At 38.7% G+C, this 16577-nt stretch overlaps 1 protein-coding gene across 10 annotated transcripts in view; it reads left to right on the top strand.

Annotated features, from left to right (window-relative positions):
- Window positions 1–16577, top strand: part of TNRC6B (trinucleotide repeat containing adaptor 6B) — a 129368-nt gene that overhangs the window by 50140 nt on the left and 62651 nt on the right. Inside the window, exon 1 of one of the 10 annotated variants that reach the window (XM_040062033.2) lies at window positions 9255–9521. The exons of 8 other annotated variants lie outside the window; for them this stretch is intronic. In XM_040062033.2, coding sequence (XP_039917967.1) covers window positions 9517–9521 — 5 coding nt within the window. In that variant the 5' untranslated portion in view covers window positions 9255–9516. Of the gene's footprint in view, window positions 1–9254; window positions 9522–16577 lie in introns of those variants that run through there. One more of the 10 variants, XM_040062028.2, reaches the window with a different exon arrangement.

The raw sequence follows: 16577 nt of genomic DNA, 5'->3' as shown, positions 1-16577 counted from the left end.
ATTCAGATTATCAGCTCAGATTTGAGGTACCTAAATTTGCCTATCAACCCAAATTCTGTGGAATTAATGGCAAGTTATTTCTTGAATTACACTGAAGAATTATGTAAAGACGTAACTGTTTTTATATTGCTGATTGTTCTCTTGTGTGTAGAATTAGTAGCCCATTGGAGAAATGTCCCCAAACATTTAAGTCCTCTGCTCGAGGTCCTAGCAAGTCACCCCAGGGAGATGTAGGATGTCTGTGTTTGCCGTACCAGACATCTCTGTCACAGGGTGTTGCAGTTCTGTTAGTGTGTCAGACTGTGCTTTCGAGCCAGGGGTAACTCAGGCTTGCTCTGATACCAGCATGTGAGTAGGAGAGTTCTAGCTTTTTTCTTTCATATTCTTAGGGATTTGATAGGGTATTTAAGGGTGTGAGACCATTAGATTAAAACCAAATGAAAACTGGTCCAGCTAAGGATTAAGGAATATTTTAATCACCTTCATACTGTACAAATATTTTTATTCCATACAGTGGAGTGAGCGACAGGACAAGTTTGCATTTGAAGGCAAGTCTGCCTGTGCATTTAAGAGGGCCCTGAGGCATAGAGAAAAGAATTGACCTTTGTTGTACAATTAAGTGGGTAGAAATGAATGAGACAGGAGCAAAAGCTGTATCTGTAGAAGCAGCTGTGTTTTACCTGTGACTTGTAAGTCAATAAAGTTACAAAAGCAGACTTGCACCCTTACAATGTAGTGCTTCTAAACAATGTGCAGAGTTTATACACAAGCACTTTAAAATGGCAAAAGTTTCATTGTCTTCCATATTTTACCAGTGTTATACATAAAATGTTTTGAAGTTTTTGTACTTAAAATGATAAGTATTACCCGCAGGAAGATTCTTGTCTGAGTATTCTAAGCAAAAATATTTTAAAATTAGGCTTTCACTTCTGAAAGTTAGACTTGAAAAGGTTTTCAATCATCATTTCATGATTTTTAAGACTCCTCATTTCACGTCCTCAGTGATTCTATCTTTTTTTTTTTTTCCTTTCAAACCATAAATAAATACAGGCTTTTCATAATACCTCAGCTAACCTACAGCTTAGTGTACTGCTATTTTGCAAGTATTTTCTTAATCTGTGGAAAGAAATGGAAGCCGGATGACTTCTGGGAAAAAAAAGGAAGTCGCATAGAAAAAAAGTCAACTTTGGAAGTAAAGTTCCCGCTTATTATCACAATGTGTTTAGTCTGCACTACTGCAGAATATTGAGAGAGGAAAATATTTTGGACAGTGTACATTCTAAGTGTGAATTCTTTGGTGTAACAGTGTGTCTTTGCTTTAGGGACTCCACACTTTGGCACTTCTTTTCTGAGGCTTTTATGGTGCTCTCTTTCAGATAAGAACAGGCTAGTTTGTTTTGGCTCTCCTCACCTCCCAAAATCTGCATTTGTCCTGTGTAGGAAGTACACAGAGCCTGCTTCTGAACTTGTAGTCTCATCTCATCAAGAGACTACTTCACACTTGTCTTTACAAAACCAGAGAAAATATATTTTCCAATTCAGATGGCTTGATTTATAAATACGGTACTGCAAAATTGTGTCACATATCTTGATACTTTGATTGTTATCTCTAGTTATTCCAGTTAGTAGTAATTCTGATTGCTAGTGGAATGGAGGATATCCTGATTTCTGCTCTCTTACAGAGCTTACTGTACTTTGAAGAGAAGAGTATTTGCATGCTGATCACATTACTAAAATCCCAAAACCTCTGTATATCAGACACCACCACCCACTCCTCCACCTACTCCTGTCCTCTAGTTCCTTTCCAGGAATTCCAGGGAAAGCTATCTGCTGGACACTACTGACATCTGGAATTCCTTATCCAAGAAGTTGGAGGTTTTTATGTCTGTTTGCTTAGTGGCTGTTCCTTGTTTCTTTCTCCTAAAGTTGCCTTTTCAATCTCTCCTAAAGGAGCTGCCCAAGGTAACTGACCTCCATTGTATTGTTTATATGAATGGCTGAACGTTGCTCTCTTTTCAGTATTTCATTGCTGTTTAGATGCCAACTCTTGGATGACACCTACCATGGGAGTCAGATAACAGACGTAAAGAATAGCAAGCAAAATCCTCCAAGATGTAGTGGTAGACTTGGCAGTGCTGGTTTGATGGTTGGACTTGATGATCTTAAAGGTCTTTTCCAACCTAATACGATTACAAGGGCTATAAGGACTTTTAATAATTTCGAGTCCTGTCTAAATTAGCATTTTTTTCTGTATTCTTAATGTAAAAATACATTAAGAAATATAAAAATTAATTTCTGTGGTACCTACACCAAGTTAGTACCACTAATTTTGATTTGCTAAGGATTTAGTTTTTGGACTGCTAGCACAAGTAATGGCATCATAAATGTGTATGAATTACAGTCCTAAAGTTTTTTCCCCCTTTTTGCATCAAATTGAAGATGCTCACTGCTTTTTTCTCTGCTTCATTCTCTCTCTCTTTCTCTCTCAAAAAAAAAAAAAAAAAAAAAAATCATAATTTTTTGGGGTATTTTTTGTGTGTACACCCACAATGGTTGAATGGTTGAATCTTCCTTTCAAGGAGGAGATGAAGGAGTGCAAAACACTACTGCTTTTCTGTTATATAAATGAGTTTGTGATGTCTTTTTGTTTCTGTGGAAAACATAGACATTTTCATGACTATGTGCTAATGTGCTATGGTTTAGCTGTAACAGAGGTTAAAGTAGAGAAAGGTAAATGGTCTTAGTTCTTAGATGCAGATACTAGCCTTGGTGAAGTGACAATTATTGGTTAAAGAAAGGGAGGGAAGGAAAAAAAAGCAAGCTTTTTATTTCCATGTTGAAGATATGACTTACTTTTTATGACTAAAAATATTGTACTGTGTGGTAAGCACGGTATGACTTAAAAACTTGTTTACAGAGGTATTTTGAAGGTCTTAAGCTGCGCTGCTGCTCTGGCATGCTGTGATCTGGAGAGCTGGTATGATTTCTTTTACTCCTACCTAAATAGATTGAATTTGCTGGACTCTTTGCCCTAAGTCAAAGTTGTTCATATTTGGGAGTCATACTGGTTTTTAGGTTACTGCATGCATTTGAATATTTGTAACAGCTACGGCTTGTAGAATTTTCTGCCTGGATAGCCAGCTGTTCCTTTCCTGACATTTCAAACTGTAGGGCTGTACATGAAGGCAAATTACTCAGGGAAGGTGTTCAAGTCACTTGGAAAGATCAGTTTACAGATTTTTGCAGTAATAAATAGTGCTTTTATTTAAAACAAAATAGTCAAATTAGGGAAATCCTCTCTTACAGTAATCCACTCAAAATACATTCTTTTCGTATTCTGCTTTTACTTGGGTGTTTTATTTTGGGCTGGCTTTTATTATTATTATTTAACTTAGCATATTATGGCTCCTTTAATGAGAACAATGGAAAATGGGTTGGTGCCAGCTTCAACCAAGATGCCAGAAATTCCTTTGCTCAAGAGGTTTCTGGCCCAGTGATTGAACTCCCCATGCTAGAACTAAAGACAAGTTAGAAAAATTTGTAGAGAGATATTGGGCTATCTCTCCAAAAATAAATTTTAAAAACCAGCAAAACAATAAAAATCACTAACTGCAGTATAGTTTCCTTTTAGGTAGGGGATGGGGAAAAAAAAAGACTGAACTAGAATAAGACTTTCAGTCCAAAAATCTTTCTCCTCTTCTGAGATATCCTAAAAATATTTGTAGGAAATCTGCTTTTAGTAGGGTTCAGGAGCATCTCTGTAGGCACCGGGTAACGAAGGGATACTGCTGTGGTTGGTACAGTGTTTGTAGATGTGATAGAAGTCTTTTCTTAAATATTCTAACCTGGTCAGATGAAAAAGCTTGCTGCTCTTTTAAAATGTTTAAAATGCTTCAAGGCTTAAACAGTGTGAAGGAAGGCTTTTATGAATGAAATTATTATTCCTTTTGAAATTTGTTGTAACAGCTATGGTTGATAGAAAGTAATTTGGATCAGTCGTGTAACCGGCATGGTAATTTTCAAGCTATAAATAACAATTAGAAAGCAACACTTGCTGTGTATATGGGTGGGATGACATACTATACAATTTCCCTGAACTTCTCTTTATTTGAAAGATGCGTGGAAGTGTTTGAGGCTACGTTGGATGGGGCTTTGAGCAATCTGGTCTGGTGTAAGGTGTACCTGCCCACAGCAGAGGGGTTGGAACCAGATGATCTTAGAATGCTTTTGTTTGGAAAGGCCTTTAATGATTTTCTTTTCACTCTCATTCATATAATTGCATTAAACAGATAACTGTCTCCCATTTTATTGATATCTTGGCAGTTGATAGGATTTTAGGAACTGAAGACCTGTTAGGATAGAATTATAGCCTTTAGAAACAAGATGCTTCTGGGCTGATAATGAGCAGGTTAAGGAAATTCTAAGAATATTAATTTACACAAGTTTTGTTGCATGTTGTGTTACTGGAAAGTACTTATTTAATGTCCAAGGATATGGATATAAAGATTCAATCAACATTTAGATGTGGAATTCATTGGTGGGAGATGATGTTGGGGATCAATTCTTTCAGTTCCTAGAGTAGTTAAGTCTCATGCAATGGCTTTTCATATCTTTATCTTTCCCAAGTAAGTTTGGAGTCTCTCGTCCAGTTCTGGTCAAGTGAGGCAGAGAAGTAAGAAACTGTAATACAATCACCCATGTATTAAACTTCCGTAGCCTCCTAGAAAAGAGATCAAAGTCGATTTCTCCACTAACAGAAGGGTTTCAGGGTAAGACAAGTAATTGTCTGTTCTTGTCATGTCTTCCAACAGCTAATCATGTGTGTGTTTTGGGATTAGCTGCAGTATATTCTAGTTTTTGCCCAGGCACTGAAAGACGTGAAAAAGCTTTTATGGGAAGAGCTCTGCATAAAACTCAATATACTGTGAGAACCTTGGCATCAAAGGAGAACTGGCTGTTCAGGAAGCTGTGATTAGAGTGGAAAGTAGAGGTTCAGTGATGTGTGACAGAGATTCGTAGGAAATGAGCTTTCAGTTCTGTTGTTCACCCAACAATTTCGTTAAAAGGCAGATTGAAAGCTTTCTCTAGTCTGGAAAGGGCATTTGGGGAATTGAAGAAGTGGAGACTTAGTGGTAGATTATTTATAGGCTGAACAGTAAGGGAAAGTATTGCAGCAGATTGAGGAAAAATTAGGTGGAAAAATGAGTGTTTGCAAAATTTGGTGAATTAAGTTTTCCTTCTGACTCATTATCTTTTCCTGAGCACTTCATTAATGTATAGGGTCAGAACTTGGCTTGGAGTCATGTGTCATTCTTAAACTGAAGTTTTCAGGCCTTGTATTCTTTCTTTTTTCCCTGGAAAAATATGAATGAGGTCTGAGCTTAGTATGACTCCAAAGCAGTGTTGCAATATAAGTTTTGAATAATAATAATAATAATTCCTAAAATGTGTTGATAGGTGCCTTTGTGTAAGGGATGCAGAAGCTGCTGTAACCTTTTCAGAAACCAAGCAAGCTTTTCCTTTGTTGGATGCTTTTAGTCATGGTATTTTTCTCTGAAGAAACAATTTACATTATACTTTTGATTACTGTTATTAAAAACCACTGCCAGCTCTATTTTCACAATTCTGCAGCATAAAATATCTATTTACTAAGTGTGGAAGGGGAGGACCCCCCAAAACCCCCCTAGTTTTCCTTAAGAGTGAGTGTTTTGTCCTTGAAAAATATTTGAACACTTGAAAGTTTTGCACTCCTGCAGAAAGAGAGGTCATCACTCTTGCACCATGGCTTAGATGAAAGTGCTGTGAAGACTTTTAAAGTCTGTTGGTACAGCCAGAATTGGCTATCATCTTCAATTTTCAGAAGTGTTGAGCTTCAGCATCTCTGTCTATTCAGAGATAATAATTTAAAAGTGATCTGAACCATCCATTATCCAGGATTGAGACTGTTTTTTATTTTTCCCTTGAAATAAACCATATGGCAGTTTTAAGAGCACTCAACGAATAGTTAAGACTTTTAATTCTGTTCCTTAATTTATGAGTTCTCTGCTTGTCTTTTATTATTAGAAACTGTGAAACTATGAAACATAGTCATTGCATACATGTCCCTACCCTGAGTTATGCTTTTAGCCTGATCCCAGGAAAGACAGGCACTTTTCTGATCTCTTTTAACTTGAAGAGTTATGCTTGGTGGAATTGTAATCCAGGTCAGTTGGACTGCTGGGAACTGGCTGGGGAACTGGTGAATAATCTGCCTCTGAATTATTTTGCATTTCTTACTGCACCCCACTTCTGGTGTTGGGAGAGGGAGATCTGAAGAAATCTAACGAGTAAGCTGTGGTAGGGTAGAGGGCATGTAGGCTTCAGTTCACTTTGGCTATAAAATCTGCCTTTTTTCCTCTTAATATTTCAGGAGGCAAACTCTTCACCAGCAGGAGAAAGGACAGTTGGTGACAAGGCATTCATGCTATGAGAAACTTGTTAATATTTGAGGTTTCTGCTGAGGAGCTGTGTTAGTAGGAGATTAATTGACTTTTCCACTGTCATAGTAACAGCTATGAAGACTTTCTGGGGGAAAAAAAAAAAATCTTACATTTATTGCCATGGGTGTATAGGCGGTATAGGAAGCCCAGTGGATGGGGTCCAGTGTTGGGATGATGAGGGTGCAGCCTTCAAAATAAGATGTGACATCAAACTGTAGGACATTTAGCCCAAACAAAATGCCAGCTCACAAAAGAGGGAGTTTTGCATAGGGTCTGGGACAAACTCAGATGCTTTTAAATCTGGGTAAAGATCTACAGGTCAGACAGACCTAGTCTCCATTTTGAGATGACAGCTGGAGGGTGTGGGTACCTCGGTTCCAGTGGACACTGGAGCATGCCTGCGTACAAATATTGAAGCCTAATTGCTAGATTCTTATTGATAGGTCATCAAAAAGAATGAGCTCTTACTAGAACCACAGTACAGCTTAATGTGAATTTAAAAACCCATTCCTCCCGTCTCAGTTGAGATATTAGCACAGGGAATCCACAATTGTAAGCATCTCTCTTAATGTGCATGTATATGTCTGCTCATACTGGATACTGTCCTCATAGGAGCACTGTGAGGCTTCATTAAAGATATTGAAGTGCTTTATGATCCTCAGATGGAAGAAGCTTAGACATGAAGTGTTTGTAATCGGATAAGTTAGTAGCACATAGCAAGGCTATAACCTAGTAACACTGGCTATTAACAGCCTATTGGCATCAGAATAATTAATAGTTAGGTTTTTGAAATGCAATTGCCCTCTGAAAAGGAATTTTGATATTCTATGTATTTTTATGCTTGACTCCATTGTTATCTGAAGTGCTGTGCTGCATTACAAAACTCAACATACCTCCCAAATCAAACAAAAACCCAAAACCTTTTCATTAGCCATCTTAATCAATATGCCAGCAAGAATAGGTAAAGAATTAATACCTTTCAAATGGCTGTTTATTGGAAAAAAATCAGTTAAAGCTACAGTTATTTAAGAATTACCCATAGTGGCCTCTCTAAATATTTTTGTTTCACTTATAATTTACTTACTTACTGATTTAAAAAGCTTTGTCAATAGAACATTTGTAAGGTGAAATTTTATAGTAGTTATTTCCACTTGGATACATAGCAACTCAAGTGAGTGCTTTGAAAATAATCACAGTATTATCAACTCCTTGAAGTGAAGGCTTTCAGGACTTCAGAATGGAGAGTCAGCAAACCGTAGTAAAGTTAAGAGGATTTATAGGTCTCAGTAAAACAATTTGGCTTTCGAGAGGGAATAAAATTGTCTGCGACTTAATGCATATTGTCATACTCAGTGCGAACATGCATAGAACATCTGTAGTTCAGGTGCTCTTTTGCTTACTACCTGGATGAAGCATAGCAAAGAAAATCAGATCATAATCAAATTGAAGAGATTTGTGCAGACTGAGAATTTAAAAAAAAAAAAAAAAAAGGAGTGCAAAGGGTAAGGGAGACAATCCCATTGAATCACGAGGTCCAGAGTGAACCCACTTGCCAGACTTAACCTAAGTTCGAAGTTACTATAAGCATAGCAGCAATGTAACTGTAGATATGAGATGGCACTGTTCATACTAGCTGTAACATATTTAAAGCAATTTGCACACACACAGACACAAAGTCTGTACAAAGGTGTACGTGTTAAAAATAATCCTGTTCAGGTGTGGTTTGGCTTTTTTACTCTCTGCATTGTTACATTGCGTAACAGCATTAAAACATAGTAACATTGCATACAGAATAAAAAACTTGTATATTTATTTTAAGGGTTCGATGCTGAGGGTGCTCCCGAGAGTTTCCCGAGCGAGCTGTCAGTTCCCTCACCAGGCATGGTTGCATTGCTTAGTCAGCTCCAGCGTTTCCTACCTTTGTTGGGCTGACTCAGGAGCAAGTCTCCTCACAGCAGGATCATACCCGCGTCACTATCTCCTTTTGCTGAACTGTTTTCTTTTCTGTTTCTGCACATTCAGGGTAACATCTGGAAACATCCTGCAGATTTTTTTAATGTTACGAGATGCTGTGATTCTCTGTTTCAACCGCTGTTAAAGTGGTTATCAATGGAAATTTTTGGGAAGACGCTGTGGAGTGTCTGCCTAATGGCTGAGTTGCAGCCTATGACTTATAGCAGGCAAGGCAGCAGGAGAGGTCGAGTTTGCTCTGCTGTCCTTCGGACCTCCCGTGTCTGGACCTTGATCTTGGGTTTATGCGTGCGTGTGGTGTGGGCAGTCTGGTTACAGCCTGGATTAACTTTGGTCTGAGCATGAACCTTTTGTCCTTGAGACAGAAGGGCGTTGTGCTTGAAACGGAGGTTCCTTAGCAAGCGAGCGCTGGGGTCGGTGTTCCCCGCGCACCGCAGTACCGGGCGGGTGGCCGGAGGGGGCTTAACATTCACCATTCGCCGCTCTTCGGCTCTGCAGCCCTAATGTGGAATTAACATAATTGGCTGCTGGCTTTTTAGCCGGTTTTAAAGACAGAAGCTACATCTGGGCCGCCTTCCCGTACTCTCAGGACTCCCCCAGTGAGCCCTCCCTGTGCCTCGCCTCTGCCCGACGAGGGCGGGGAGCAGAATCCCGGCGGGGCGGGGGAGGCCGTCCCGGTGCGGCCAGGGCGCTGTCCCTTTAAGGGGGGAGGGGCCGCGGGCCAGGCCCCGGCGGTGAGTGACAGCGCGCCTGGAATCACGTGATCAGCCCGTATTTGAAGGTCGCAAAAAAGCTGCTTCCTTTAGAGAGAGCAAGAGGGAGCGAAAGGGAGGGAGCGAGAGAGCGCAGCGAGAGAGCGCAGCCAAAATGGCCGACGGACCGTCTACTGGATTCTGAACGTTTTAAATAAAAAAAAAAAGAAAAAATTAACAAAAAAAGGAAAAAAAAACTAAACAAAAAAAAGCAAAAAAAACCACAAAACCATTTTTGGATCTTATTTTTTTTCTCCATTTCCATTTCTACCTTGTATGCCTCAACTCGCTGGATTTAAGCACTGCTGCACTTTATGAGGTTAGTGGTACGTTTATGTCTATGGTTTTTACCTATCAGTTGGTTTTCTTAAGAGCCTGAGCTGACCGTTTCTATCCGTGGTTTTGCAGAAGTGTTTTTTTTCTAGCACAAGGACTTGCTTCAGATGTTGTCTGCTTGTACGTGTACGGCACTTTTAGTGGATTTTTGGGGTTTTTTTAGAAGGAGCTCTCCGTACAAGTGCGGTGTAGATTTGGAAGATATTTGTAATTTAAATCACTTTGGCAAATTACAGAAGATCGTTTGTATTTTCCGTGCTGGTGAAGTACAAGATGGTGCTGAAAATCTTGTTTTATATAAATAGAGGCTTTTTAAAGAGAGATTTCTTCCCCACAGCACCCGGAGCTCTTAAATCTGCTGCAAACATTTGCATGTATAAAGCCGGGCTCCGATTCTTTCTGCTACTGGGTCGGAGCGGAGCCGGCTGGGGCCGTGCCTTCCGCGGGAGCAGGGACGGAGCCTTCCCGCCCAGTGCCGGGGAGCGGTGCGGGGCCGGGGCTCCGGCCAGGCCCGGCGCTGCCGCCGCGGGGCTCCCGCGCGGGCTCGGCCGCGGCTGGCGGCCCATCCGGCGTGCGCCAGGTATTCAGGAATGTGCGGGATGCTGGCCGCTGCCGGGGTTTTGTGTTCTACGGAAAGCAAGCGTTCATCTCCGCCTTAGCAAATGTAGGTAAAGGGCTTCGCTTTGTCGCCTTTTTTTCTTTTTTTTTTTTTTTTTTTTTTCTTTCTCACCCTTATGTGTTGCTAAAAATTTAAATCCGAGCTATTTTTACAACTCCCTCCAGAAACAAGCAGAAAATTAAAGGGAAATAGCTGGAGCTTGCTTTCTGAGAACAGGCTCCTCCTCCTGCATTGTAAGAGTGTGATGTAATGCTCCTTTCTGTGAGGTTAAATGAAAAAAAATTCTGTGGTGGTATACAGTATTCTTCACCCCGTCCTCAGGTATTGCATTGTGATTTTTTTTTTTTTTTAATAGCTGAACATGTAAGCAGCAGATAATTCTGCAAATAATCATGTGAATGTACTCCACATTGCAGTGTATTAGTGTGATGATTGTGGTTAGCGGGTCAACTCTGTAAACATACAAGATGGCTCATGTTTTATATTTCTTTGTGGCCTTACGTGCATACAGTTAAACAAAAATGAAGGAGACAGATTTCAATAAGCTCATTGAAAATGTGTCTGGCTGTTGTCATTATAGTCTTCTACATATCGGGACCTTTTTTTTTTGCACTGGCTAGCAAATATTTGAAATAATATAGTAGCAGTATATTAAGCTTCTCATGAAAACCAAGAGATGGTGTCTTTTGATGTTTTTTATGATTTTAAATTAGAGGAAGCCAATAAAAGAGAATTCTGCTCAAATTTTAAGTAGTGTATTTTACTGGTAACTTTGATCATTAAGCATGTAACAGTAATGGATAACTCGGTTAATACATGAAGTAACGCATACCCCTTGCTTAGGGTTAATGAACTTACTAGATTCCACCCTCATGTTACTGGCAGGTATCTGAGGAAATGCTATAAAAATGTTGTCTTTGACACGATGTACCCTGATGGCTTTTGTTATTCAAAACCTTCATGGGCTCTGTGGAGATATGGATGTAGGCAGAATATGTTGAATCTACCTGTTGATTGACAAACAATAATTAGACGTTAGAACTGTTTTCAAATGCAGTCTAAAGTAGGAGTATTCTCAGATTGGGCGCTTACTGGACAGAAATACCAATTACTGTAGTTTATGTGATAATTGCTGTAGGACGGGATTGCTGAACTGAGGAAGTAAAGAAAACTCAAATTGTGTCCTGAGCTGGCAGTATTGTTGGATGTAGTCTTCCCAGAATCTGCACTTCAGAACAGTACTCACCTTTTCTGTGTATTTTTTTGCCTTCATGCCTTACTGCCTATGTTACACACTTGTACATATCGCTTGATGGTTAAGGTGGTGGAATACAGGGTGGTTCCCAGTAACTGCCACTGCTCCTGGCTACAGAAGCTGTCATGGGTCAGACAAAAGGCAGCTATCTGGAGTAATAGAAATCATTCCAATAAGGAATCTGTCAAACATGTGAGCAGCTTTGTGAGACTGTAACTGTGAAGAGGTAAGACCAATTAAAATGATTCCTCTTATAAATATGCTTTTGACCTCTCAGATCTTACCGCGGAGTGTGTTGAGGTCTGTGCAGTCTGTGCAAGCATAGGATTTTAAGTGTGCATCTGGGAATTCTCACTGCTGTTTGTATTCAGTGCATTCCTGCAGTACAGTGGGAACAAAACACTTCATTTTGGGAGACCTGACTTGAGTTGTGATCTGTAGATCAGTTTGAAGCTTACAGAGAGAGACATGGAGGTAGGGGAAGTTTTTTTGCTTCTTTCAGTTTGCAGTGACGATGCTGAGTTCGGCACCTTTATTAAATTTCTGTTTGCATTTGCGTGTCAATTGTTACTGGTATCTACAGGAATCAGTCCCTTTCCAAAACAGACTGTTTTAGTAGGTTGAAAGCTACTGTGAAGTCTGTTGTCAGCAGAACCCCTGGAGATTTTTGCTCTACATCTAAGAGATTCATGAAAAAAAATTGACAAGAAAAGCCTTATTAGCATTGAGCTTCAATATACAGGAGTCTGCAATTCTAATTGGAAAAAATTCAGGGAAAACAAGTGACTGAAAGATCAGTATGCTTAGTTTCAGTTGCTTTTCTTTTAGCCTCTTTCTCTCCTGCTGAGAAGGAAGAAAAAGAAACTGTAAGATCATGCAGTCTTTGCCAGCTGATTTCAGCTAAACTTAACCTTTTGAAGATTTTTGTTTCTTATTCATTGGTGGCTTAGTAGAGGAGAAAGCATCTAAATCTATTAGGAAAAATCCATAGAAATAAAGTATTTCTGGGAGAGAGCTTTTATCTGTAACTTTCCTAATACCCCTTGAATCAGAGTTCTTTAATTCTGGTCATTATGGATCTACATCCCTTTTGGACCAGGGTGGAAGGTGAGAAGTTTGCTGTTTATTTTGAAAAATATTTCTTGGAAGCTGCACCTTTGGTGCTTGCTTCAGCTGGTTCATAACTGAAAAGTTTCAGTGTTTTTTTGCTTTAATTGATTAAGAAATCATCTACGGCCTTCCTAAGAGCTGTTTCACCTTGTTCAGTTTTGGTTTCCTGTTTAAACAGCTCAAGATTTGAGTCAAGAAACTAAGATACATAGGATGTTTAGCTCCAAGGACCTGTATTTCATGTCCTGTCAGGGGAATCAGGTGTGAGTATCGAGGTTCCAGTGTTTTTACCTTAGATTTCAAGTAGCAAAGCTTTAAATACTGGGCTAACATTATTGCTCCAGAATTAATGTGTTAAGCAGATGTAAAAAATCAGATTAGATTAATACAAAGATGTATTTCTTCTGAAATCTTTAGTTGCTAATGTGACGCTAGCATTAGCGGTCTTACATGGTGTGATTATGTGCCATATTTTAAATATTGGTCAAACAAGTTGCTTAACGTGGGTTGTCAAGATAACAGGTTTTGGCCATTTCAGTACTGAAGGCAAATGTGGAGTTATCATGGAGATAAATAGTATCTATTGAGACTACTTCTATTTTGTTGTTGTGCTGGTGCCATAATTGTTCTTCAGAACACAAGAGGAATGGTGCTTTTCTGTATTTGTGGTGCTTTTCTGAATTTGTGCTGAATTCCAACTCTAGAGCTGTACATTTATCACTTGTCACTGCTTAAGTTCTCCTTTATACACAGGCTTCCTACTAAAGAACACAATGGGGATTTCATGGTTTTTTGTTTGGTTGGGCTTTTGTTTTGGTAGGATTGGGTTTTTTCCTTGCTGAGACAGAACATACATTCTGGGACCCGCATGAATATATGCAAACCCTGATTGATTTTTTTTTTTTTTTTTTTTTTTTCTTTTGTGCCATGAAAACACTTCTGAAGGGAATTCCTAAGGTTAATGGATATTGTAATTTTAAATGCTATTTTCCTGTTTGTATACAGCATGCTGGCATTAGCGTTTAGGAATGAAATGCCGTGCTGCTACTACAATTGTATATTTTTTAATAATTTCTGAAAAGTTGTGTCCTAAGAACTGGTTGATGTGATATTTGAGTGTTATAGCATGAGTAAATCGAAAGACTTTTCGTTCAAAATATTGTACTTTAAGGACTACTTTTAATTAGCCTGTTTAGTCATGTGGGGAAACCACACAATATACAGCCCTTGGAGTTTTTTCAGATACCTAAGAGAAGATAGATAGATAAATAAAACAAGAGATGAACTTTGAAGGCAGAACAAAACAAAATGGGTTAAACGCCATGGAAAAGCATGTGCTAATACAGTTGGAGGTAAACTAGTGAGGGCAGTTTTGTTAAAAACCACAGTTAGTAAGAATGAAAGTTGACTGCTGCTCCTTACAGTGCTATAATTTGTGTCTGAACTCAATTAAATGGATGTTTGTATATGTTAGACAGAGAAAATCATCTAAAAGTACCTCGACACTAATAGGTGGAAAAATGCTTAAAAGTATAAAGCATGTTTATATTAATAAAGACGTGTGTTAAATTGAGACTTTTAGAAGTGAAATGTGACCTTGGAATTTACTACAACCAAACCGAAACAAGGCCTCAAGATGCAACTGTTTGATTTCATGCTTCAGGGAAGTTCTTCTCTCAGGATGAGATGTGTGAGGCCACATTTTAACAGTGGGGGAGATCAACAAGTTTTGAGGTAGCTCCAATAAGAGCAGCAAGAAATATTACAGGGAGGTAGTCTAGCAAAAAACTACTTCAGCTTTTTGTGTTTAATTTTATAGATACCTTCTCTGCAAACAAATAAGTAGTCACCTAATTTGTGTCAGGAGAACATCATTTTGACATAGAGCTCCATCATGCTTGGGTGTGCTTTGAATAATAGCATAGTTACTTCAGCAGCTAAAAAGCAGAATGGCATGAATTCTTTTAACTCAAGGTGACCATTCTTTTTTAGTTCTTTAAAGGTACATGAAACCCCACTGTGCATGCTAAAATTACCAGGGAAGCATGCTCATCTTTCCCAGTGTGCTTAGGAGATGTAGGGTTAAGGCTTCCGGAAGTACAGGTCTGAGTATAGCACTGAACCAATTTGAACTAAAGCAGAATATTGCCTTAATTTATGAATCAGAGAAGAAGTATTTATTTAAAAAATAAAACAATGGGAAGATTACTTCTGGTATTCTCAGTGGGTTCCCCCCCCCCTTAAGCACAGCATTTGCTGAATAACATAATCACAAATCTGCTGTCCACTTGTAATCTCAATTGCTGTTGGGCACAGCCTCCATGTATGTAGGAAAATGGCAAAACTTAAGCTGCAGTGACACTGCTAGAATTGGGGTTTTTAAAAAAGCTTTTGTAGATTCTGAGTTTTTTGAGCTAGTTGACCTATATGAAAATGGGAAAGGTTAAATATATAGTCTGTTAATGCCACTTAACCATTAATTAGAGTTGAGCTTAATTGTCCCATTTTACATGTACTCTTGTGGCAAATATACACAAATGTGCTGTCATTGTGGTTCATTGTATGTTTGTGTACTTGGTTGTGTCTGAGCTATCCAGTTTTCCAGGGTGCAGTGTCCTATGGCACTTAAACCTTCCTTAAAATAAGTCTTGAGTATTTTGTTCCACTTTTTTCCCCCCAGTTTGAATTTTAGTGTTGGTAGTAGAAGACATTGCAACTTAATATTAGAGTGCTTATGCAGTGGCATTCATGCTCTTGTTGTAGCTTCTGTATCAGCATTTATATTTTTAATTGTATATAAACTTGCTTAAGCAGTCATACCAGATTCAGGGTCTGATTTAAAACACATGGTTCTAATTCTGTATTGGTACTCTAGATATGCTTGACTACAAAAGAGTTTTCTTTGGCAGGAGGTTGGCTACTAGTGAGATCTTTGTTAACTAAAGTGAAACTGATATATTCTGATACATCACTTTGCCAACTAAATATACAGCAAGCTTGTGCTCAGCCTTTTGCTGAACAATTCATAGGGAGGACAATTTCATCACAACATACAAGTGAATTTTGGTGTTATAATGCTTGAAAATTCTAATCTGGTAGCTCTTGCTGGATTTTTTTCCCATGCTGTTCTGCCTCTTGGAGAGAGTTTGAGGACAATAAAAATGAAAATGGCTACTTTCCATATGCAGGAGAAGAGAGGGCAGAAGGTACCAAAACTTAGTATGTGTTTTTTCCTAGCTTATTCCTATGTGCGCTGAAAACCAGTTGTCCTGTGAAACAGAAAATAGTAGATTGTTTCATTCCCATGTAAAATTTTAAAAATTAATTCGTCTATATCCTAGTTAAGACTGTATAAATAAACCTTTCATATTTTATTAGATTCTACTTGGGTACTATTAATGTTATTTCCTCCCTATTTTAGTCAAGGGATCTTCTATGATAAATATTAGAAAAATAAAAAATAATACACTTAAAACTGGTTAAGTGTTCACTGTAAGTGAACAAAACTGGTTAAAAATATAGCACATAGAAACAGAGGATGTCCTGTTGAGGATATATATATGTCATTTTATATCTAGCTCTGTTTTTCTTTGTGGATGTCATTACAAGTTCATATGCACTGGTTGGAATCTAAACGTGGGCTAGATTCAAGTTGTCTCTAAAAAATGCTTGGTTAACTTGAAGTAAAAACCCCAAAAGCCTTTTTCAGCCTAGTATGAAAGAAGGTTCCAGCTGGTGCTACATAAGTTAGTTGTAGCAATAGTAATGGGAAGTTTAAATTAAATAGCCTTGTGTTACCAAGTCAAGTTTTCTGTTCCTTTGCAGGTAATGTTCACATTATCTGCTTGATACATATCAACCAGACCAAGCAGTGCTGAGAAGAGAGAAAGAGTACAAGGCGTTAGGGTTATTTTTCTTTGATTTTGTCTTTGCCTCTGTCCTGTAATTCTATTCAGAGCACAGCTAGATCACCTTTGCAGGAGCACTTGATAACCAGTACGCTGGCCTTGCTGTAGCATTCGTGACTGCTTTGATGGAAACACACTGGTGGGGTG

Source organism: Hirundo rustica, chromosome 4 (assembly GCF_015227805.2).
Source record: "Hirundo rustica isolate bHirRus1 chromosome 4, bHirRus1.pri.v3, whole genome shotgun sequence".
Classification (NCBI taxonomy): domain Eukaryota; kingdom Metazoa; phylum Chordata; class Aves; order Passeriformes; family Hirundinidae; genus Hirundo; species Hirundo rustica.
This window is presented reverse-complemented; position numbering and strand designations above follow the sequence as displayed.